The sequence below is a fragment of the Ranitomeya variabilis genome, chromosome 5, assembly GCF_051348905.1.
Source record: "Ranitomeya variabilis isolate aRanVar5 chromosome 5, aRanVar5.hap1, whole genome shotgun sequence".
Classification (NCBI taxonomy): domain Eukaryota; kingdom Metazoa; phylum Chordata; class Amphibia; order Anura; family Dendrobatidae; genus Ranitomeya; species Ranitomeya variabilis.
Genome location: NC_135236.1, coordinates 83676413 through 83702815, shown reverse-complemented (window position 1 = coordinate 83702815; position 26403 = coordinate 83676413). Strand labels below are relative to the sequence as shown.

At 42.3% G+C, this 26403-nt stretch overlaps 1 protein-coding gene across 1 annotated transcript in view; it reads right to left on the bottom strand.

Moving 5' to 3' along the window:
- Positions 1-23535, bottom strand: part of NPC1L1 (NPC1 like intracellular cholesterol transporter 1) — a 30025-nt gene extending 6490 nt beyond the window's left edge. The window contains exons 1-13 of the mRNA XM_077262761.1: positions 23365-23535; positions 21105-22439; positions 17863-18077; positions 17376-17476; positions 16302-16474; positions 15944-16072; positions 14764-14946; positions 14208-14322; positions 13968-14095; positions 13729-13866; positions 13523-13612; positions 11402-11592; positions 1640-1758 (exon numbers count right to left, since the gene is read on the bottom strand). Coding sequence (XP_077118876.1) covers positions 1640-1758; positions 11402-11592; positions 13523-13612; positions 13729-13866; positions 13968-14095; positions 14208-14322; positions 14764-14946; positions 15944-16072; positions 16302-16474; positions 17376-17476; positions 17863-18077; positions 21105-22439; positions 23365-23418 — 2971 coding nt within the window. The 5' untranslated portion in view covers positions 23419-23535. The remainder of the gene's footprint in view (positions 1-1639; positions 1759-11401; positions 11593-13522; positions 13613-13728; positions 13867-13967; positions 14096-14207; positions 14323-14763; positions 14947-15943; positions 16073-16301; positions 16475-17375; positions 17477-17862; positions 18078-21104; positions 22440-23364) is intronic.
- Positions 23536-26403: the final 2868 nt, after the last annotated feature.

The window sequence follows — 26403 nt, the reverse complement described above, 5'->3', positions numbered from 1 at the left end:
CTCCCAGGCCCTGAAGCCTAGGGGGCCTAAAAGTTTCCTTTGGCCCATATAAAAAGACTATCACTATTAAAAACCTGCAATAGTTGGGGGTCCTGATGGAGATTTTTCATTGGGGACTACAAGCTTCAAGTTACGTCACTGTGACACAGTTGCGTACGTTGTCTATGTGCTCCCACTATATAGAAAAGTGCAACAGACTATGCTTTTCTGGTGAAGCATATGACAAAAAAAGATACCATATTGTCATATACTGGCTACGCAAGGTCCTATGAATACATTTAGCCTTTGTTTCCCTATATGTGAACAAAGCCTTAAAGATGATGTTTTCCCATATTAGACATCTTGTGCAAATTCAACATGTCTTCTATATAGGCGTCACACCACTGGTGACCAGGTAAATCATAAATGGGGAGGTCATGTGGAAGATACACCTGGCAGTATGTGGATGAGAGGACCACTGTTCTCCAAATAGGTGGAGGAGTCAGTCATAAATGTGCCCCCACTTCACCTTTCTGACATTTACACGTAGGATCTGCTGCAGATAGGTAGTACATCGATGGAACGTCTTTATGTTGCGGAATCTTTGAAATTTAATCTAAAGCTGGTCAAGCACATTTAATATCTGTCAGTCGACAGGTATTGATTCCTAACTCCCCAATACACACAAATATTTGGTTCAGCTAGGCATGTATGAGGTCTCAATCATAGAATCCTAGAATGTTAGAGTTGGAACAGATCTCTAGGGTCATCGTGTCCAATGCAGGATTCACTAAACCATCTCAGACAGATGTCTATCCAACCTCTGGTTGAAGACTTCCATGGAAGGAGAACTCACCGCCTCTCGTGGCAGCCTGTTCCACTCATTGATCGCCCTCACTGTCAAAAAGTTTTTTCTAATATCTAATCTGTATCTTCTCCCTTTCTGTTTCATTCCATTGCTTCTCGTGTTTCAATGTGCAAATTAGAATAGGGGAGAGACAAAAAAGCGTTTTGATTCAACATGTCTCATTTGAGTTTACTCCAACATCATCTGTTGGGGGAGAGTTGGAAGACCCCATACACAACCTGATTATCACAAGTTTGGCCTACTTTGCTCTAATGTATATTGAGGCTGTTAGAATTTTGCTGATGACAGAGTAAGGTTAATGTCTTCAGAACTGCCAAATTCCAAAAACAATATGGTAGATGAAACCAGCATATACTGAAACAAAGAACTGTTGAGGTCTGGAAGATCACAGGGATTGTCTTTCACTTATTAGGTAGCTATGAATTCTGCTATTATGTATGAACAGCCTAACTTTTTGTAAAGAATACCTATATTCATGAAAAGTATAAAATAAACTGACACTCAGGCAAGTGTAGGAGATTGTTGGAAATCACAATCCTGTGTATTACTTATGTTCTCACCTGCCATAGACTGAATTCCAGAAACTTCTAAATTTGAGTTAGGGCTGCTGATAATAACAAAACTTTTCTCGCAAACTTCGTCATTCTCCACCTCATGTAGGAATGGTTTTTAGCCAAATCATGGAACCCTACCCTATAGACATCTACACTGACTGCTATGTCCGTCAGAGTCACTTTTTAGAGAATGTACAGCTATTCATAAAAAAAACCTCATGCGGTAGCTATTACTTACGGGAAGCGGAGGAGCAGAAGGAGCCATTGCTGTTAAATAATCTGCAGCAATCTGATGTGGGATTTAGCCAGTCCACAAAGTCATCAACCCAGGAAGATGCTGGCACCGCCAAGTAAGATCTGGAAAGAGACAGCCATTTAATAATTACTTTAGTGTCAGCTCAAAAGGAGAACAATGTACCAGAACGAGAGGTTTTTTTTTCAATTTATTATATAGTACTAGATGGCAGCCCGATTCTAAAGAATCGGGAGTCTAGAATCCATATATACTTTATTTATTGAAATGTAAGAATAATTTGGTGGGCGGGGCCCCTCGGCCTCCGATTTGGTGGGCGGGGCCCCTCGGCCTCCGATTTGGTTGGCGGGGCCCCTCGGCCTCCAATTTGGTGGGCAGGGACCCTCGGCCTCCGATTTGGTGGGCGGGGCCCCTCGGCCTCCGATTTGGTGGGCGGGGCCCCTCGGCCTCCGATTTGGTGGGCGGGGACCCTCGGCCTCCAATTTGGTGGGCGGGGACCCTCGGCCTCCAATTTGGTGGGCGGGGACCCTCGGCCTCCAATTTGGTGGGCGGGGACCCTCGGCCTCCAATTTGGTGGGTGGGGACCCTCGGCCTCCGATTTGGTGGGTGGGGCCCCTCGGCCTCCGATGTGGTGGGCGGGGCCCCTCGGCCTCCGCTTTGGTGGGCGGGGCCGGGCCCCTCGGCCTCCGCTTTGGTGGGCGGGGCCGCTCGGCCTTCGATTTGGTGGGCGGGGCTCCTCGGCCTCCGATTTGGTTGGCGGGGCCCCTCGGCCTCCGATTTGGTTGGCGGGGCCCCTCGGCCTCCGATTTGGTAGGCGGGGCCCCTCGGCCTCCGATTTGGTGGGCGGGGACCATCGGCCTCCGATCTGGTGGGCGGGGACCCTCGGCCTCCGATCTGGTGGGCGGGGACCCTCGGCCTCCGCTTTGGTGGGTGGGGCCCGTCGGCCTCCGATTTGGTGGGCGGGGCCCCTCGGCCTCCGATTTGGATGGTGTGGACCCTCGGCCTCCGATTTGGTGGGCGGGGACCCTCGGCCTCCGATTTGGTGGGCGGGGACCCTCGGCCTCTGATTTGGTGGGCGGGGCCCCTCGGCCTCCGATTTGGTGGGCGGGGCCCCTCGGCCTCCGATTTGGAGGGCGGGGACCCCCGGCCTCCGATTTGGTGGGCGGGGCCCCTCGGCCTCCGATTTGGTGGGCGGGGACCCCCGGCCTCCGATTTGGTGGGCGGGGACCCTCGGCCTCCAATTTGGTGGGCGGGGACCCTCGGCCTCCGATTTGGTGGGCGGGGACCCTCGGCCTCCGATTTGGTAGGCGGGGCCCCTCGGCCTCCGATTTGGTGGGCGGGGACCATCGGCCTCCGATTTGGTGTGTGCTCTGCCTGGGGCCACTGTGCTCTGCCTGGGGCCCCATATGCTGCCTGGGGCCCCTGTGCTCTGCCTGGGGCCCCATATGCTGCCTGGGGCCCCTGTGCTCTGCCTGGGGCCCCTGTGCTCTGCCTGGGGCCCCATGTTCTGCCTGGGGCCCCTGGGCTCTGCCTGGGGCCACTGTGCTCTGCCTGGGGCCCCATGTTCTGCCTGGGGCCACTGTGCTCTGCCTGGGGCCCCATAAGCTGCCTGGGGCCCCTGTGCTCTGCCTGGGACCACTGTGCTCTGCCTGGGGCCCCATATGCTGCCTGGGGCCCCTGTGCTCTGCCTGGGGCCCCTGTGCTCTGCCTGGGGCCCCATATGCTGCCTGGGGCCACTGTGCTCTGCCTAGGGCCCCATATGCTGCCTGGGGCCCCTGTGCTCTGCCTGGGGCCCCATATGCTGCCTGGGGCCCCTGTGCTCTGCCTGGGGCCCCTGTGCTCTGCCTGGGGCCCCATGTTCTGCCTGGGGCCCCTGTGCTCTGCCTGGGGCCACTGTGCTCTGCCTGGGGCCCCATATGCTGCCTGGGGCCCCTGTGCTCTGCCTGGGGCCCCATATGCTGCCTGGGGCCCCTGTGCTCTGCCTGGGGCCCCTGTGCTCTGCCTGGGGCCCCATATGCTGCCTGGGGCCCCTGTGCTCTGCCTGGGGCCCCTGTGCTCTGCCTGGGGCCCCATGTTCTGCCTGGGGCCCCTGTGCTCTGCCTGGGGCCACTGTGCTCTGCCTGGGGCCCCATATGCTGCCTGGGGCCCCTGTGCTCTGCCTGGGGCCCCATATGCTGCCTGGGGCCCCTGTGCTCTGCCTGGGGCCACTGTGCTCTGCCTGGGGCCCCATAGGCTGCCTGGGGCCCCTGTGCTCTGCCTGGGGCCACTGTGCTCTGCCTGGGGCCCCATAGGCTGCCTGGGGCCCCTGTGCTCTGCCTGGGGCCACTGTGCTCTGCCTGGGGCCCCATATGCTGCCTGGGGCCCCTGTGCTCTGCCTGGGTGTAGGACACTGGTGACGTCACTTATCTCCGGACATTAGCTCCGGACATTAGCTCCGGACATTATCTCCGGACATTAGCTCCGGACAAAGCCACGGAAGTTGGCACAAATTGCAGGAAGTAGTATTCTAGGCAATTATATATTAGACAATGGGGGGCCCGAACTGCAAAACTAAAGCAAATAAAATGGCAATCCATGTGAATGAGGTCTTGAAACTCCATTCCGTATGCTGTGTTGGGTGAAATCCGAAGTAAATCCATAGCACAAGAGTTTTTTTTTTGTCAGGTGTGGATTTACCCTTAAATCAGTAATCCCAAATCCTGCGAATATGCCATTAAAGTGGTTGTCCAGTACTGAATAATTGATGGGTTATCCATGTTACATCATCAATATGAGATTGGAGGGGGTCCGATACCCAACATCCCCACAGGTCATCTGAAAACTGCTCAAAGATCTAAGCGACGTACGGGCAGAACACAGCAGTCGCCATCAATGGTTGAGTGGAAGATAAAGTGCAGTACTCGCAGTGGCCAGTGAAACGTGTGGGGCGCCACTGCTTTCCCATCCGTACTTCACTTAGTTCCAGCCGCTGCCGGAGCAGTTTTCAGCAGTGCACCATGGTGGTGACAGATGTTGGATGCCCACGTATCTCATATTGATGACCTCAATCAATCGGTTTAGGCCAAGCCTTTTATTGTCTGTATATACAGGTCCCACTTTTGGGTCCTGCACCTATTTTGTCACTGCTTTACAGCCGCTGTGAATGTAGAAGGGGCCCCACATGTGCAGCTCTCCCCATTCACATCTATTGGAGTTCAGAAAGTAGCCGAGTAAGTGTTTACATCTTATAGCGGTCTAATCAGCCATTTTAAATTAGACGTTTACTGAGGATATTATTAAAATGGTTGATCGTTTATATTTCTCTGTATTGTGGATGACAGATAGATGGGTTGGCTGCTTTATTCTTATTTTAACAGATGTGTTGTAGACATGATTTTGTGGCAATTGCTAATTTATAAGTATTACAGGTAAAGCGCCATCCACCTTCCTCACAAGACCGTACAGTATTCCTGTTCTCAAAATGGCCGCCGATGGAGGAGCATGTGACCAGACCTGTCCAATAGAATAACTCTGCACATGAGTAAGCTGTTTTTCCATTGAAGAAGGTTGATGGACAGGTCTGTTCACAGTTTCCTCAATCAGCAGCCATTTTGAGAAAAAGGGGTGCACCGTATTAGCAAAATTGCTTCCACTATGCATTTCTTGATACAGAGATAAAGTCTCTAAGTCCTGTAAAGGGGTATTTTCTTCTTGCCCATTTATAACATAGCCACAGGATACGCCATAAATGTATAGGAGATGCAGGTCCCACCAATAGGACCCTTATTTATCTAAAAAAAACAAGCCTAAAGGCATGCTGCTCTGAATTAAAATAAATTAATGAAAATTCAGACCACATCTACACTGATAGCAGAAGGCATGGGGGCTCGGTTTTTGATGGGACCTGCATCTACTATACATTTATGGCATATGCTGTTGATATACCGTATGTTACAAAGGTACAATATCGGAATACCCCTTTAAATTTCTTTCACAAGTGTTAAGACCGAGATGGGAAATGGTTAAATTTCCAGGAACAATAATTATAATAATCAGAGTAATGTTTAATAAATGGCAATGAAGTCCAAGGACTAATCTATGCCTTATAGACAATCAGGGCCCGGCATGATTAGACAGCAAGTGTGCACAGAGGTCACTGGGAGATAAGCTGTGACGCAGGGTGTGAACAGTAGGTGATGAAAGAAGAGCACAGATAAAGTAGATAATGCTGACAGTCCATTCACACGTAGCAGTTAGCATTATAATGCAAGGTTGTCATTTTTCCAACTACCGCCATTATGGAGGGCCAGTAAACCCCCCCCAAACATTTGATAGTTTTCACATCTTGCAATGTCAGATTGTTTATTTTGATGGCCTAAACTTTCTGTAGTGAAAGTCAGTGTAATGTTCCGATTGGGTTAATTTCCCCGTACATCAAATACATATATAATTAATCTAATATATTTCTAACAATTAGGACTGAAGATGCACCAATGAAACCGACTGATTATTATTTATTATCTGACAGACTGAACAAATTAGCGGTGCATCTATGGCAAAATTTACAGTCATGGACGAAAGTGTTTGGCACCTTTGAAATTGTTCCAAAAAGTGAAGTATTTAATTATTTCTATTATACTTTTCTTGTTATGCACATGTTTGTTTCCTTTGTGTGTAATTGGAACAGCCAAAAAACAGAGGAAAAAATAGCAAATTGGACATAATTTCACATAAAACCCCAAAAATGTTCCAGACAAAATTGTTGAATAAATGCAATCAATCCCTTCCTATACCCATCAACAAGCTACTTACACCTGTAAGCTGACATTTTGGACCACTCTTCTTTTGCAAACTGCTCCAGGTCTCACATATTTGAAGGCGCCTTCCCCCAACAGCAATTTTATGATCTCTCCACAGGTGTTCAATGGGATTTAGATCTGGACTCATTGCTGCCACTTCAGAACTCTCTAGCACTTTGTTTCCATCCACGTCTGGGTGCTTCTTGAAGTATGACAGAAAAATGACTGGCACATCCAAACTAGTGTGAATAGGTGCATACCAGGAGCAGCTACCTCCATATATAATGTACAAAAAAAGGTTGCACTCTATCGTGCCAAAGCATGTCTAATATGAAATACATGAAATTTGAATAGCAAAATGGCTTTTGAACATTAGAAAAATATTTAAGAGACGCTTTGCACAGAATTTGATTTAATCAAATAGTGTGAGCCCATCAACCATCGTCAAGGTGGTCTCATTAAACTGATGGGTACCTGACCTCCCTGTCCAAATGTGAACACTTACCGAAGGCTAATGTCTGTATGCTTGGGTGAATATGGACACCTCTCTCAGCAAAGCCTACATATGGGTTGGCCGGAACCAAGTGTGACTAGATGTAATTAAAAACCAGATGGTGAGGGGAGGAGTGCTCAGTCAGTAAGCTAACACAGAAATGACAGAAAAACGACTGGCACATCCAAACTAGTGTGAATAGGTGCATACCAGGAGCAGCTACCTCCATATATAATGTACAAAAAAAGGTTGCACTCTATCGTTCCAAAGCATGTCTAATATGAAATACATGAAATTTGAATAGCAAAATGGCTTTTGAACATTAGAAAAATATTTAAGAGACGCTTTGCACAGAATTGACTGAGCACTCCTCCCCTCACCATCTGGTTTTTAATTACATCTAGTCACACTTGGTTCCGGCCAACCCATATGTAGGCTTTGCTGAGAGAGGTGTCCATATTCACCCAAGCATACAGACATTAGCCTTCGGTAAGTGTTCACATTTGGACAGGGAGGTCAGGTACCCATCAGTTTAATGAGACCACCTTGACGATGGTTGATGGGCTCACACTATTTGATTAAATCAAATTCTGTGCAAAGCGTCTCTTAAATATTTTTCTAATGTTCAAAAGCCATTTTGCTATTCAAATTTCATGTATTTCATATTAGACATGCTTTGGCACGATAGAGTGCAACCTTTTTTTGTACATTATATATGGAGGTAGCTGCTCCTGGTATGCACCTATTCACACTAGTTTGGATGTGCCAGTCGTTTTTCTGTCATTTCTATGTTAGCTTACTGACTGAGCACTCCTCCCCTCACCATCTGGTTTTTAATTACATCTAGTCACACTTGGTTCCGGCCAACCCATATGTAGGCTTTGCTGAGAGAGGTGTCCATATTCACCCAAGCATACAGACATTAGCCTTCGGTAAGTGTTCACATTTGGACAGGGAGGTCAGGTACCCATCAGTTTAATGAGACCACCTTGACGATGGTTGATGGGCTCACACTATTTGATTAAATCAAATTCTGTGCAAAGCGTCTCTTAAATATTTTTCTAATGTTCAAAAGCCATTTTGCTATTCAGATTTCATGTATTTCATATTAGACATGCTTTGGCACGATAGAGTGCAACCTTTTTTTGTACATTATATATGGAGGTAGCTGCTCCTGGTATGCACCTATTCACACTAGTTTGGATGTGCCAGTCGTTTTTCTGTCATTTCTATGTTAGCTTACTGACTGAGCACTCCTCCCCTCACCATCTGGTTTTTAATTACATCTAGTCACACTTGGTTCCGGCCAACCCATATGTAAGCTTTGCTGAGAGAGGTGTCCATATTCACCCAAGCATACAGACATTAGCCTTCGGTAAGTGTTCACATTTGGACAGGGAGGTCAGGTACCCATCAGTTTAATGAGACCACCTTGACGATGGTTGATGGGCTCACACTATTTGATTAAATCAAATTCTGTGCAAAGCGTCTCTTAAATATTTTTCTAATGTTCAAAAGCCATTTTGCTATTCAAATTTCATGTATTTCATATTAGACATGCTTTGGCACGATAGAGTGCAACCTTTTTTTGTACATTATATATGGAGGCAGCTGCTCCTGGTATGCACCTATTCACACTAGTTTGGATGTGCCAGTCGTTTTTCTGTCATTTCTATGTTAGCTTACTGACTGAGCACTCCTCCCCTCACCATCTGGTTTTTAATTACATCTAGTCACACTTGGTTCCGGCCAACCCATATGTAGGCTTTGCTGAGAGAGGTGTCCATATTCACCCAAGCATACAGACATTAGCCTTCGGTAAGTGTTCACATTTGGACAGGGAGGTCAGGTACCCATCAGTTTAATGAGACCACCTTGACGATGGTTGATGGGCTCACACTATTTGATTAAATCAAATTCTGTGCAAAGCGTCTCTTAAATATTTTTCTAATGTTCAAAAGCCATTTTGTTATTCAAATTTCATGTATTTCATATTAGACATGCTTTGGCACGATAGAGTGCAACCTTTTTTTGTACATTATATATGGAGGTAGCTGCTCCTGGTATGCACCTATTCACACTAGTTTGGATGTGCCAGTCGTTTTTCTGTCATTTCTATGTTAGCTTACTGATTGAGCACTCCTCCCCTCACCATCTGGTTTTTAATTACATCTAGTCACACTTGGTTCCGGCCAACCCATATGTAGGCTTTGCTGAGAGAGGTGTCCATATTCACCCAAGCATACAGACATTAGCCTTCGGTAAGTGTTCACATTTGGACAGGGAGGTCAGGTACCCATCAGTTTAATGAGACCACCTTGACGATGGTTGATGGGCTCACACTATTTGATTAAATCAAATTCTGTGCAAAGCGTCTCTTAAATATTTTTCTAATGTTCAAAAGCCATTTTGCTATTCAAATTTCATGTATTTCATATTAGACATGCTTTGGCACGATAGAGTGCAACCTTTTTTTGTACATGCTTCTTGAAGTATGTTTGGGGTTATTGTCCTGGTGGAAGACCCATGACCTTGGACACAAACCCAGCATTCTGACACTGGGCACTACCTTGCAACCCAAAATCCGTTGGTAATCTTCAGATTTCATGATGTCTTGCACACAGTCAAGGCACCCAGTGACAGAAGCAGCAAAACAATCCAAAACATCTTTGAACCTCCACCATATTTGACGGTAGGTACGCTGTTCTTTTCTTTGCATGCCTCATTTCATTTTCGGTAAATAGTAAATTGATGTGCTTTATCTAAAAGCTCTATCTTGGTCTCATGTGTCCACAAGATGCTTTCCCAGAAAGATTTTGGCGTACTCACGTACATTTTGGCAAACTATAGTCTAGTTTTTTTATGTCTATATGTCAGCAGGGGGATCCACCTGGATCTCCTTCTATAGTATTTAATTTCATTCAAATGTTGACAGATAGTTTGCACTGACACTGATGCACCCTGAGCCTGCAGAACAGCTTGAATTTCTTTAGAACTTGATTGAGGCTGCTTATCCACCATCCGGACTATTCTGTATTGCAACCTTTCATAAATTTTTCTCTGCCATTCATGTCTAGGGAGATTAGCTACAGTGCAATGGATTGTAAAATCCTTGATTATGTTGCACACTGTGGACAAAGGAACATCAAGATCTCTGGAGATGGACTTGTAACCATGAGATTGTTGATATTTTTAAACAATTTTGGGTCTCAAGTCCTCAGACAGTGCTCTTCTCTTTTTGTTCTCCATGCTTAGTGTGGCACACACCGACATACAATGCAAAGATTGAGTCATCTTCTCCCCTTTTTATCTGATTTCAGGTGTGATTTTCATATTGCCCACACCTGTTACTTGCCACAGGTGAGATTTAATGAGCATCACATGCTTGAAACAAAGTTGTTAAACCACAATTTTGGAAAAGTGCCAACATTTTTTTCCAGCCCATTTGGAGGGTTTTGTGTGAAAAATTGAGCAATTTGCCTTTTTTTCTCTGTTTTTTGTTGTTGTTCCAATACACACAAAGGAATTAAACATATGTATAACAAAACATGTGTATCTCCAATAATTTTCCTGAACCTGCCAGGGGAATTTTATTACTGAAACTTGTGGTATGACTGTATAAATCTTAGTACAACAATAAAAATCAGACCTGGCTCATAGTAATCTGATGTGCAGTTGTTGAGAAATTAAAGAGCATCTCTTATTACCTCTGAAAAATTGAGTACAATACTTTGTGAAAATCCTTGAGCTTCCCTGATTCTGACTTTCCTTTCCGTTTTGCTCTGTGTTGCTCTATTGCACATATATTTACTTTTGTTTCTTCTAGAGCGCACTAAGTGAAATTTGTACTTTGCAGTCCAACTGGGTGTTTCTTCACGGTCTTCTCTGGAGGTGTGCAATTTCACCTCTCCCTCCCAGACTCTGACAATCACAGATCACCAGCTGATCTAGCAGTCTGAAACTGTGATTAGCAAGATCTGGGAGGGAGGAATGAAAGCACACGCCCTCAGAGAAGAGTCTGAAGACACGCCCAGTTGCTCTACAAGCAGAGATTTCACATAGGGCGCTCAAGAAGAAACAAATGTAAATATCTCTACAATGGGGTGACACAGCACAAAATGGAAAAGAGCGTCAGAATCAGGAAAGCTCAGAGATTTTTTACAAAGTATTTAGCATGATTTTTTTGAGCAAGTAACAGGTTCTTTTTAAGCCTTTATTTCCCTGGATGTGTATTGGAGGAGTGAGAGTCAATGTATTCATAGTGAATCAGCATTTCCTTAGTATACTTCCAACAAGACAGGTGTAATCATAGTAGTGGTCAGGAGTTCTCACTGTTGGCAAGTACAAAATCAGCATTTTAGCTGTGATCGCTACCCCACATTGCAAGCAATACTATACTATAAGTATATGCTAGATAAAACAAGCTAGGACTTTCATCTCAAGGTTCAATGTCACACTTATCTCAGCAGCATTTACCTGTCTGGAAAATCAGTAGCATACTGTATCTTCTGTGTCATTGAGTTATTATCACAGCCTGCGCTGGAGCAGATACCATTTATTCCTTCTAATGAGGAAAAGTTATATCCAGCTGTGGTCACAAAGTACGTAGGGACTCCGACCTCAAAATACTCATTCAGATGATTAAAATAAGTAAGTACATAGGAATCCTGTGGAGAGAGAATTCATGAAAAATTTTGATGTATGAAAGCAAATATGTTGGTTTATCAGAATAAGCATTTCTATAATAAACTTTCAGGATTGTCAGCACCACATCCGCAGCAGAAATTCAAACAGTCCTGTCACGGATCTTAATCCCTAGTTTGAAAAGATCCTATTGGCGTATTTATATACTTCCCTCTCTAGGAGGTGTTTCCCACATCATATTGTATAATGGACTGCACTTTGTACCTTCCAGTTACTCTCAAGAGGGTAAGTCAAATTTTAGCTGGACTTTGGCCAATGTGATAACACTTCTCCAACATACAAAAATCACTTAAATAATAAATACAGCCCAGACAAAGGGGTCAGTATTTTTGGAGAGGAATGTGTATTAGATATGTATAAAAATAAAATAATGTGTCACTTACCATAAGGCCATGTTCACGTGTTCAGTATTTGGTCAGTATTTTACCTCAGTATTTGTAAGCCAAAACCAGAAGTGGAACAATCACAGGAAAAGTATAATAGAAACACGTCACCACTTCTGTATTTATCACCCACTCCTGGTTTTGGCTTACAAATGCTGATGTAAAATACTGACCAAATATTGAACTTGTGAACGTGGACTTCGTTCGATTTCTATCCTCAGGCAAAAAAAATAAATTTGGCACTCTACTCTTAATTGCAGAAAAAAATCAATAATGTTTTATTAACTGAGGTACATCCACTAGACTATCAGTATTATCTCGATATTCTGATAGTCTATTGGTCAGTCTCATCTGACCTGTAGTGTGGTCTCTGAAAACGGAAGATTATTTCTGATGAAGGCCTAGTGCTGGCTGAAATGTCAAATAACTATACATAGTGGATGTACCTCAGTTAATAAAACATTATTGATTTTTTAATCAATTTTTGGTGGGAGTAAGTGCCCAGATGAAGAATGTGGGTCTACTAACTCATGTAACTGCTCTACAAGATCTGTAATGTACTTCTTGAAGATATAGTGCCACCTGATGCCCCCTTTCTCTAAAAAGAATATGTTAAAATGATCACTCCTTCCCCCAATATGTTTCTATGGTCATATTGCTCTCCGAAACATAATATCATCCACATCTTTACTTATGCAATGTAATTTATATGCAAATTAGGCTTTAGTGCTCTGGGCATAGTCAGAGCACCTCCCAAGCCTCAGCCTCCTCAGCTCTATTTCCAACCCAACCATATATTCCTCTGCTTGATTGTGGGGTCTTGGCAGGGAAGTGCTCTAACTACACCAAAGCACTTATTCCTAATTTGCATATAAATTAAAAAGCAGGTTTGCACCAACGTGTGGATGACATTCTCTTCAGAGAGCAACGTGACCATGGAAACAGTTTGAGGGAGTTGAATCATGCTGATACGTTCCTTTTAATAAGCCCTATCCATCTACGAGCAAAACCTATTGCTGTGACAAGTGTCATTTTTTCTCCAGTGCTCTAACTGTGATTGGTCATTATGCCCCAAAATAAGTTACCCTTCCTTAAGCTGGTACCCTTGTCAGTTCATTATCCCAACCCTACAGAAATACAGCAGCCTGAAGTCCCAGAATCTGTACGGCACGCTATGCATAATTGTAGTTTTAAAGGGGTTTTCCAAGTTGGACAATCTCTATATGTTAGAACGATTCATTGGACAACAAGAGGTTTTCAGCTTATACCCTCAGTGATCATCTATAATTTGAAGAAAAATCTGGCGGCAAGTGTTCAATTTCCCTGCAGCACCACCACAGGAGAAATGAAGTATTACACAGTGCCCATTCAGAGTCATGGTTTGTGTGTGTAATGCAGGACAGGACAGGTCCTCCACAAAGAGGGAGACCCAAGCTTCTCATCCATTTCTGCATTGGTCAACATCACTTTGGTTTGGTATCATGTATGCACAGATAAATAATCTATTTACCAGGGGTACAGACAGCTCCTGATTTAGGCCCACACGAGAATACATCATGAAATATATCCCACAGCAGAAGAGGAAGATGAACATAATCATCTGTGAAGAGAAAAGGACATGGTGGTCAGTAGGGGACGTAACATGGAAGTAAAAAAACAAGGAAAATGAATCGTGCAGAAAAAAAGATACAGAATTTGGCATTATGGATTACGCACCACCATCACTCGGCTGAACGAATTCAGAAGAATGGGACAATAAACTTTCTTCATGAAAGAGACTAGCATCCCCTTAGATTTCTTCTTGGGTTTTTCAGTTTTGCTTTTGATGCAGCAGCAGAAATCAAATCTATTTGCCTGTTGGAAGAGTACAGTGGATATAATGTTAGATAATGTTGTCCTAACCCCATCTGCCAAGGATGTAGTCTCCCCCTGGTGCCCCAGGTTCCTCATGTTACCTCTTGCCGCTTAGCATCCAAAGACACGAGGGCCACAAACATGGAGATCTGCAGGACAAAATCAAAGAGGATGGAAAGGGCGGCATTCAGGGCGAAGGTCCGAACAGCAGGCATTTGTGTAAGGGAACCTGCACCAAAGAAGATATTTCAAGATGTGACATGGTGCAGAAAGTTTTAAAACAGGAACGCACACCTGTAATGATAGCTACACCTTAGTAGACACATTAAAACTATTATTACCCAGGAAAAAGCACAGAGACTCCGACAGGCTGCAAAGTAGCATGCTGGGGGCCACACCACCAAGGACCCTTCCAATATGTTCCTCTCGTGTTTCACCCTCCCAACGTTCATCTCTCTGAAAGAAGAACATTTTGTATACTGTAGATAGGAACTTACTGGAAATAATATAACGTATTGTCCCAAACCTCTAAAACATGTAATTCTCATGGTAAACTGAAATGAGTTATCCACACGTAGTTGGGTGAATATATATTTATGCTTAGGCAAATAAATACGGTAGGAAGAATCTCTTTACTTGCTCCATTATTGAGGCCGGAAGTCTCTTTGCTTACTTAAAAATTTGACATGGACCCAGGGAAGTTCATCAGGCCTATTTAAGTTAAAATTATGAGGCAGGTTTCCACTTTAGCTAGCCTAATCTGGAGCTCTCTTTTAATGATCGACATACTCATAATACTGTACATATGTTCTTGGTTTCTTTTTTTAAGGTCAACTCGTATATCCCAAGAAGACTAGATAGCATTCAGTAATGAGATTTTTAAAGAAATTGTTTTACCTGAAGCTCAAGGACAAAGATAAAGATGTTATCAGCTCCCACTGCTAGAACCAAGAAAGGCACAACTTCCACAATGATCAGCGATGAAGCTATCCCAATGTAGCTAAAGAAACCCATTGAGGCCAAAACAGCTCCTAAGACAACCAGAATTCCACCCAGACCAAGGGTCACTTTAGAGTCAACCTGAGGAAAAGTAATAGTCATTACAATGGTGTGAGATGAAGTCATAAACTATAAGGTACAAGAGTTTGTCTTAGGGAACATTTGACCATGAGTTTGGCTAAGGAAACATTTTTCAATTTTAATTGTCTGACTGGTCTTCCTTTGAGTTGTTTACTTACTAGGTCAGAAAATGTCTGGTTTAGATATCTTATTCTCATTTGTTAGAAATTTTAGGCTTTGGTTTTGACATGGCATCATGAAAGTATGGAGAAGCCTGCCCTTGATGACAATTGACTATAAAGGTTCTGAACAACAGAATACCTTTAAAGAACCAGACGAATTCCTCCAAATGTTTCTTCTATTCTTTACTGTCAGAAGAAAGCTGGCCCAGGTTAAAGTATGGGTATCTTTGTCATGTTGGGCTAGTGCCTTAAGCTGCCCAATATGTCTAAGAATGGGTCTAAAATATACATATAAGCATGGAGTCCGTCCTACAAGGATAGAAGTAGATTGAAACGAGCATCAGGGTTGACCATGTCCAAACCTGGAACAAGAACTTACTGAAGAGAAGATCTACCTAAAGGGTCTAATGCAAACCTAATTCTGTCAGAGACTAAAAACTTTCATCAAAGAATATTTTCTACCGTGGAAATGAAACACATGGAGAGGTAAGTGGTAGCCAGAGCCAGAGGGTGGATAGGCAGAAACAGTTTTTGAGCACCTTGCATTTCAACTGTGCTTTGGCAAGAGCAAGTTGATTGCAATAAAGGAGAACTGCAATTTTTTTTTATCATGGTATGCGCCCACACTGCCACTAGTACTCCCGTGTAACACAAGCTGTTCAGGAAGTGAGCGCCTCTTTTCCTTGTGCAGGAAAATTCTAAAGTGTACATTTTTGGCATTCCCTTGACATCATACTCCAGCCGATCCAATCAATGGACTGTGTCAAATTTGAACAGGTTTAAAAAAAAATATCTAATTTATATGGGCGTAATAAAAAATATGAAGTTGGTCTCACCAGAACTCTCCGACAGCTGCTATACTCTCCCAGGGCAAAGGCAATGTACAAGAAGATCACCAGGTAACTGATGGCAAAGATGGGAATGTCTTCTGTTGTGGTTCGACTGATTTCATCCTCCAGAGATCTCTGTTGACAAAACAAAATTAGATATTACTGAAAAAAGAATAGAATTCTATAAGGCAAAGATTGAAGTGAAGTTAAAAGGAGATGTTCAATTATGAAATAGTTGAAAATACTGAAAATAAAATACAAAGTGAGGAAACTTATCAAACATTCCAATGAAAATTCTCATACTTGGTCAAGTCCATATGCTTATCCATAAGTTTAGTTAATGCTGGTGTGGTAAGACACTTACTTCTGCCATATATGCGAATGTGAAATTACTTTTTGGATTGTCCAAATATTCTTGAAGAATGTCCAGGAATTTCTGCTCCCAAACCAGAACATAGTCAAACTTAGGGTCAGAACGTGGGAAATTGTTCAAAGAAATGGTCAAAATCAAAGCTTCAGATTCGGAGAAACGACTGTCTGAGGGCAAAAAGTAAAATATTGTTAGAGATACTAGTGAGAACCTAGCCAGAAGTTGTCACCTGGCCTTTCAAAACTACTGAACAGCAAAATATTTTAGCCATACTGGAATAAATCTCCTGGCTCCCAATCTGAATGCTTATAAAACTGGTAAACAACTCATGCTGAAACTCTAATTTTGGTAATATTAAAACATTTTTTCATAGCCTTCAATTACCTTAATTAATAACCAAAATTCCCAGCCACAAATAGATATTACCAACAGAAGTTATACATATCCCCTCCATGGCAGCCATTCAAATGATTTGCCATCTAAATCAGAGGTGTCAAACTGCATTCCTCGAGGGCCGCCAACAGGTCATGTTTTCAGGATTTCCTTGTATTGCACAGGTGATAATTAATCACCTGCACGGAATGATTCCAGCACCTTGTGGAATGCTAAGGAAATCCTGAAAACATGACCTGTTGGCGGCCCTCGAGGAATGCAGTTTGACACCTCTGATCTAAATGATAAGCCAGGGCAACTCTTCCGAGTCTGGCTTAGAGAGGGCATTCGTGTGCGCAGTTACTCTAATGTGAAATTTAGTATGGGATGAATTGATGATTAGTTTTAGCTTTAAAAATTTTAATAGTATCGGATGAAAAATGGAAAAAAAATTATCCAACTGGTTGCAACTGGTAATTCTCCAAATTTCTGCCTTAACTACATGATTTTACCATGTCTAAGAAGACTTGTTTGTCCAAACCGCATCAATTTTTGACATTATGCAATATTCTGTAGCCAAACCTTTCAAACGGTACTAATAAATTAGCGAATTTCTATATTCAAGCGGCTGGATATCTTTGTTTTCTTGAACTATATGAGACCTAAGTTACTATATATAAAATAAGAGACTGTTACCATCATAACCTCCCACGGCAAGAAAGGGGAAGACCGGCGCACCGTAATCTGCCATACAGCTCAGTTCCAGCTCTGTAATATCCTTAAACGACAGTGGTGAACTGCAACAAAAAAAGTGTATTTGGTTTCATTGGATTTGGTATTTTGTGGACTCTAGGTCAACCACTTGGAGCCTAACCAATCATAAAAATGAAAGGACCCCATTTTGTCTGCACAGTGCCTCTCCTGACTAATAGAAAATGCAGCAGATTTGTGAAGGAGATGGGAGTGTGAGTTAATATGTAGTATTACTCTACATTTTAGAAAATGGTGGGGAGGAGGCAATACCATGAATGGTTGCCCATCTGACTGCTGTTATGCAGAACCTGAACAGCCAGGGATGGTAGGGTGCATTGTGAAATCCTTGTAACACTAGTTCTTTGCAAAATGTGTAATATCCCAATAGTCATTTCTGGTCATCCGGCATTTGAATGAACCCAATACTTACTTGACGCAATACATGAAATGATCCCTCCAGCCCACACGACCCGTTTCTCCAGATGTTGTTTGTGTCACCTCCATGTTGAACCTCGTTTTGTTGTTCTGGAAATATTGCATCAAGCTATTTACTGCACAGTCTGTTGATGTGGGATTTGTAGGATTCAATGGTGCATAGCAAATATCCTTCAAGCTGACATTCACTTTATGTTTCTCTGACCAAACCTGGAAGGAAAGAAAATTAAGATGTGACTCTGCTGAAAAAAAAAGTGATCTATAGAAATGTCTGGCTTGCCTGCCTTGATATCACCAAGCGAAGTAATGGGGGGAAACACATTTCAGATAAATGGGCAACGTTCTGACACCCATCTGACACATGGCTGTGAGATGACCATTCCACATGCTTTTGTTTGATTCATCATGTGCAACTTTAAAAAAAAAAAAAATCACAACATTTTTGTTCAGTTGTATTCCCACCGTCCTCCTCCCCAACGTGATTTTATGTACCCCTAAATTTTTGTGCAATTTTCGTGACATTTTAAAAAAGGTCCGCAATAAAAAAAATCCCCCAAAAAGATTCAAGACCATTTTTTACATTGCACAAAAGCAAAATTAATTAAGCGTATGTACCCTTTTGAAGAATTTGACACAAAATCATCATCTAGAACATTTTGAAAATAAATTTTCTGCTACCACCACATCTTGTCATCAGTCTTGCGTCCTGATTTGTCATACACATTACACAATCTTTCCAGTTACTAAAATCTATTACTTAGGTTTATCTGCTGCTATGTATGATTTCTACTAAAATGCTAGAGATGTTTTTTTCTAATGTCATGGTGATGACTTATCAACTTACCTTGGCCAGTGACTCATCTTTGGCATGCACTATTTTCCAATTTTAGGCTGGGGTCACATGAGCGAGAGAATCGGGCCAATTATGCTAATGAGACTCAGAGTTTTAGCCGAGTGTCATCTGAGTGTGATCTGATTTTCTCGTATAAGAGAATCATATCACAGGTATGGAGAAGATGGAGAACTTAATTTCTCCATCTTCTCCATTGTTTCTGTGCATGAACATCGGACTACACTGTGATGGCATCCGAGTGCAGTCCTATTTTGCACACACACACCTACAGACTTAGGCTATGAGCACACGTTGCGGATTCTTCTGCGGATTTTTCCGCACCGTTTTTGAAAAATCCGCAGGTAAAACGAACTGCGTTTTACCTCCAGATTAACTGCGGAATTCCTGCATTTTTTGTGCAGATTTCACCTGAGATTTTACATCTGCGGATTCCTATTATGGAGCAGGTATAAACCGCGGCAGAATCCACACAAATAATTGACATACTGTGGAAAATATAACGCAGCATTTCCACGCGGTATTTTCCGCACAATGGACACTGCGGATTTGGTTTTCCATAGGTTTACATAGTACTGTAAACCGCATAGAAAACTGCTGCGAATCCGCAGCGGCCAATTCGCTGCGGATCCGTAGCAAAATCCGCAACGTGTGCACATAGCCTTATATGGGTGCATGTGATCCAAATATAGGAGCCACTCGCTGCATGCCGAAAATAATGGCATATCGGCACTGCCCCATAGTATAGCGTTGGGCTGAGTGCTATTCGATAAAACATCAGAGAGCAGTCGGCCATGAGTGGGCAAACCCTAACTCTGATAATCTTTAAATATTTTAAACTGTCTGAGACTTTTTTTGCCTTCTCACAAGAGTAAAATGTGTTCATGAAGTACTGTATCTTTCGCGTTCTTCACGGTTCTATTTCCCTAGTTTGACTCGATTTCACTCCTGATTTTGCAACAGTTCCCTGACAGCTCTGATCTGTCCATGGTTACACTTTTTGCAAACCCCACAGCCCTGACACCAACTTTTAGTCTGTGCCAAATTCATCACCAATTCCATGTCTATTGGCCTCCATGACATGAACGTACACAACTATATACTGACTAATGTGAGTAGACTATGAATTATTGCGCAATATTTAATAGTACTGTGGAAATCATTGTATGAGATTACTGTATATCTCTACATCTAGATAAACAGAGGAAGCCACGTATATACTGCTATGTACTCCCCGCTCCCCATGCTCTAAAATAAGGAATCCTATTTGCTAACATCGAATGAATGGGCATTTTCATGAATCACGTTACTTACTAATCCACAAATCTAAATCTGAATCTATTATTTATTCCCTTCTGAAACGCTGGCGTTTTCCATTGGCATAAATACCATTTAATCAGCCATTACAGATAGCATGTGGTCCTAAAGAAGGGGCCCGAAATAAATGTACTCCATCATTCTTTTCTATAGGTTTTGCTAGCCAGCATAAGTTTATCTCTTCACAAAGCAAATATACTAATGGTAAAACAACCTAAAAAGTGGTTTAAAGGGCATCGGTCACCAAGTTTTTGCCACCTAAGCTTCAGTCCAGTGATACATCGCTGGGAATCAGGGTCTGCCCCTACATCATACTTTTATCAGGTAGCAAAAACCTGGTGATACATTCCCTTATTTGTTTTATTCTGCAAGATATGGGTCAATGAATCGATAAGCACCTGACCATCCTAGTACCAGGATGATATTTGAAATATCAAACACCACCGGCAGGTGCCAGCTCCTTAATGATTGCATTCAATTATTATTCCTTGTAAATGGACCATTTATCACTTGAGCTTTAGATCAGAAGTATTAGACCATTAGATCAGATCAACATTAAAGATTAGGAGTTTCAGTGAAACATATGTATTGGGATTGGAGGTAAATGACTACGTCAAGATGGCCATAAACCTTCAATAGTTGTTGGCCCACAGCTATTTTTCATTTTTATTTGTCAAAGGGAAGAAGGGAGAACAAAAGGATCAGACATTGAAATTCAACATGTTCGACCCCTCTTCCGCCTGACATCATCTTCTAGGAGAAAGGCAAGAAATCCCTAGATGCATAAGACAGTTGGTCAGTCCCACCAATATCTGGGGGCTTGGATGATTTTTTCTATTGTATATTTAAGCCTGAAATATACATGAAATATTAACCTTCATATTATCGACAGATCCTTCTTATTTTAGTGGCATCTGCTGGTATTCTTCTGTGTATGACCATTGAAGATGTCAGGTTCTCAGCAGATCTCACCAAATTGAGTTGGATCTGCCAATGGTTTTCAAATATACATCTTACTACTGCCTGAGACCTTCAACTTCAATTGGAACTGACCATAGTAGTACACTTACTTCAATACTTTGCAGCTGGTTCTGAAGGTCCAGAAGTTCCAGTAGGATATCATTGGAGAGAATTCCACTAAAATTCAGCTTTCCAAAGTAGATGGAATCATAGGAGTATGAAGGCCGGTTCTTAGCTGTGATGATTAGCTGGTTAGTTCTGAAGAATGGACCAAAATTTGCATCATGAAAGTCCTTTTCCTGTCTGGCTCTACTGTTTGGTGCTGACCAGAGTTCCACCGGATCTGTAGTCAATTTAATTAACGCCATGCCCGCTGACAGAACAACAACTACTACTACACAAATGCAAATAACCGTTTTAGGGTAAGTAGCTATACGAGTTCCCCACCATTGAAATACCTTCTCCAATGATCGATTAGTCATGTAGCTCACTTTCTCTGAACAGTTCAAGTCAGAACGTTGGACACGTGGTGGCTCTTTATTTTTTTTCTTGTCTTTCTTGCACTTTTCTGCTGCACAATTTATACCCAAAAACACTATAAAGAAAAACAACAAAGTAGCAAAAACTACAATGCTTATTATCAAGTACCCATCTACAGATCCTAATTTGAAAGGGTCTGGCAGGGGCTTTAGTGCAGGTATTGTTGGGCATGATTCTTTACAGTCCTGGCAAGTGCAAGCAGATTCGGGATCTCCCCCTGGTCCAACACTACAGCTCCACACTGTGCTATCATGTGGTATGATTCCTTCACGAACCTCAGTTGTATTATCTACAAGTTTGAAATCAATGACGAGCGGTGCCAATCCATTGCTGATGTCTCCCTGGAAGTCAAGCCAACGTTGACTGGTGCAAAACTCTGCTCCATATCTTCCACACATTGTAGAAATAGCATACCCACCAGTGGCTGGCAAGCGGACATTCTTGCAGGAGTCAAAAGTTCTGTCAGCAAATTGGGTCTGATAAAAGCACTCATATTCCAGTACGCCCATTTTAATCTCATCGCTGACATTGAAAGGGTATGTGCGGGCGACATTAATGAATGTGCTCTGATTCGGGCTGCAGGTGTTCTGGCAATGAATGTTTATAAAGTTTTCAGCACATGACGGACATCGATTCAAGATGGCCATAGAAAGGGTGAAGCTTTTAGTAAGGCTTTGCAGTTGAGCAATGGAGCAGCAGGCATACGTATCATTGTCACCATTGTACAGCATCGGGCAAACTTCTTTCAGACGATTGAGGTGTAACCCAGATAATTTCCTGGCTTCAGTGTTGGATTCACAAGGAATGTTTGTCTCGAGCAAAGCATTAGTCACCTCGGGATTTTTACCACATTCCTCGTAAAAGGAACAATATCCATTCTGTTTTATGGTGGTCTTTCCTATGACCTATCAACAACAACAAAAAAATGGAGTTGACATGATATATGGCAGTCTTCTATCCATACCTTAGCAGTAACAATACAATAACGTAAAACCTGGTAGGAAAATGCATCTAGGACTAGCACCTAGCACTGAAGATAGAGGCTGAAAAACCAAAGTGAACTTTGTATGCGGATAGAGATAAAACAGAACAAAAACACACAAAAATAAAGATAAAGGTGACTATACAAAATAAAAGTAGCAGACAAATTCATGATGAAGTCATGGAAATGGGAGCTGGAGCTGCCTAAACATATACAGTACAAGACAATGATGCCCGGTTTCTCAAAATGGTACTAAACTTTTTGGCCTTAATTAAGAAGTTGGTCCTCTTTACCCAAAGCTTCTCGAAAATTATGAACATGAGATAGTTTGGTAAGGCAATGTTTAGAGCTATAATAAAGTACAATTGTATATTCTCTTCTAAGTGTCCTATAAGGTTACTTAGACCAAATGAACAAAAGTTGATCACAGCTGCCTCTAGCCAAGTACATGAAGTGCCCTGGGTAAAAATCAGCAAAATATGGACTGTACAGCCTTACTCATACGTATGCCCTATGTCAAATACTCAATGACTAGTGCAACCCAACATAGTTCACCACCTATAAGTGACCCAGTAATAAAATTAATACCAACATCAAATTATGGAGTGACTGTAGCCTTGATGTTTGTTCCATCGAAAGCAAGTTTGGATGGATGATTTAAAAACAATCTATCTATTACATTCATAACCTCCAGACATCCACAGACCAAGATTGCGAGGTTGTCATGCCATGGCCACTATACATGTACCACATACAGTACACATACTGCCGATTCTTCCACTGACCCATAGAAGTTTAGTATGTTCTGGAATCTTCCAAATCTATCAAAAATACTCAGTTTTACCAACCTGAAGAGGGAACACGACTCCCAGTATCACCAGTGTAAGAATCCTCGGAAGCATCTTTATTTCCTACAAACTAGCCCACCGGGTGGGTGTCAGGAAAGCTGGAGGATATCTGTGCCAGGAGCCGGGATGTTCAACTGTACAAGCAACGCTTACAATGTAATATTGATCTGAGTTTTTCTAGCTCAGGCTTTTGCACAGGAGCCAATTGGGATTGACAGATGTGATAAATCCAGCTTCTTATTAACTAGGAGAGGAGTGGGTGGAGGGACGGCTCAGTCTACAGTATTCACTCACACAACGAGGGACAGTACTAAATGGGGACCAAGTAACTCTGATAGACATTTACTTTAGACATGAGATAGATAGATAAATAATAAATCAATAGATAGATAGATAATGGATAGACAGACAGATAATAGATAATAGATAGATAATAGATAGATGATAGATAGATAGATAGATAGATAATAGATAGATATATATGAGATAGATAGATAGATAGACAGATAATAATCGATAGATAGACAGATAATAGATAGATAATAGATAGATTTATATTAGATAGATAGATAATAGATAGATAGATAGATAGATAGATAGATAGATAGATAGATAGATAGATGATAGATAGATGAATAGAGAAAACCTACAATAACAGTGAAAAACAATTTTTGCCTCTAGGAATAAAATTATGATACTTTTATGATAATTTTGTCTTTTACATAGAATTATATTACCCATCTTTACAAAGTTCCGAGGTTTAAAAAATAAGATTCTAATCTTACACTGTGCAGTACTCCCCCAAATAAAAATGTTGTTTCCTTTCCCCTTTATTCCCTTTCCCCCTCTTGCCTTCCCCAGTCAATTATATATATGTCTGTTTATTTGCTGAAACATTTTAAAACCTCAATAAAAACATTTGAATAGCAAAAGATCCAAAAGATAGACTAATACAATGTGAATACCATCAGACAACACACATAAGAAGCCATACAGTGCACACAAATGGTTATAAATACCAGTGTTTCTCAGTTGCTCCTTTGCTTTTTTTTACATAATTTCCTTATTTGATCATTTAATTTGGACACTATTTACTTTTGATATGATATGAGTTCTTGCAGTGATAACAACTGTTTTCTTAGGAATTAAAAGTGGGTATGTACTAGAGCTGTACAGTTGTATTATCTTTATCTTTGTATAAGCCTTAAAAAAAAGATGACTCGATCATAAAAAATTTAATTTTACATTATTATTTCCCGCACATGGAACTGGAGCTGTAAGTAGCAGCACAACAATTGTGCACTAGGGAAGGACATAGCATTCCTACATCTTAGTGCTATTATCAAAATCATATAAATTTTTGCTTAAGTTGCTTACGAGAAAGAACTTTCTAGAAAAAATTCTGAAACCTGCAGCGGCGAAAAACTAGGAGAGGACAAAGCATTAGTATTATGTACTAGGGGAGGACAAAACTTTCCTAGAACTTGTTGATTGTGTTAAAATTAAAATGTCAAAATATTAACAATGTTTGTCACTGCGACTTCTAGAATTTTAGTAAAGTTGCCTAAGAGAAGGGATTATAGTGAAAAAAATTCTAGAAAAAAATATGAAACTCGCAGCAGCAGAACTATTGTGCACTAGGGGAGGACAAAGCATTCCTAGAACTCACTGTTGGTGTTAAAATGTCAAAACCATATCAATAATTGTTCCTGGAGCTTCTAAGATTTTAAGAAAGTTGCCTAAGAGGAGGAAATGTTGTAAAATAAAATATTCTATAAAAAAAAATATATGAAACCTGCAGCAGCAGAACTATTGTACACTAGGGGAGGACAAAACGTTCCTAGAAATTTCCAAGATTTTAAAAAATTTGCCTTAATAGAAGAAAATGTAAAAAAAAATATGATGTTATAAAAAATATAAAACCTTAAGCAGCAGCAGAACTAATGTACATTTTGAGGACATAGCATTCTTATAACTTAGTTCTAAAGTCAAAATATCAAAATGATATGACTGGCGCTTAGTGGGATTTTCAGGATTTTCAGAAAGTTTCTTAAAAGAAGGAAACATTGTTAAAAATATATATGGAGCGCCCCCAGACGCAGGGCCGCGGGGTACTCAGTACCGGGCCTCTCTGTCTCTGTCCTGGGGTTGTCACGGTGGCTAGACCCAGTCCGTGACCCTGCTAAGGGGCGTCCAATGGAAGGTGTGATGAGGGTGCGTGGTGCAGGTCGCGATGAATAACGAGGACACAGGGTTGCAGTCTCTTTACCTCTATACTGAAGGCTTCAAGATCCTCAATCCAGAGTACGGTTAACAGGGCTGGCTGAGACCGGCCGGTCCGAAGGCACATCCAGAGTTCCCTTTGCAGGTGGAAATCAGTGCCTACCTTCTAGCGCCTGTGTGTTGTAGTACCTCCCTGCTGTGCACCACGGGATAGTCCTCACAACTGTTGTGTCTGTTTCTGACGTTCTTTCTCACAACTCGTATCTGTTCTGATGTTCTTTCTCCGTCCCCCAGATGATATGGATAGGACGCACCCGTATGATGGGGTAGGCCTGGAGTTCTTCCGGAACCCTAGCGTCGCCCCTCTCCCACAATTGCCTCCTATGTCTGCTTAGGTGATTTAGGTGAGACAGCCAACCTATAATCAACTGTCCTGCCGTTGGTTTGAAGTAATGCTTGGAGCCCAATACTTCCTCGGCGTTCCGGCCACCGGCTACGCGCCTCAGTAGGATGTTGCCACGATCTCTGGGCACGACTCCTACTGGCTTTATCTCCTTTTTGCTGCGATCTTGTTTCTCACTTCTCCACAATAAACGTCGCTTCGTTTCCTTTCTTAGGATGCCACCGCAACGGGTGCAGGCGCGGCTCCGTAACATTCTGTTCTTGTCGCTAGGCCACTGTCAGGATCCCACCCCTGACAGAGACCCCCCTGAATCTTCCCCTGCAACACCCTCTGGCAGAGGGTGTTGCCTGGATCCAATCCAGTCAGCTTCTGACTAACTTCCTATCCAGCCCCCAGTTTTACCAGATTGTGAG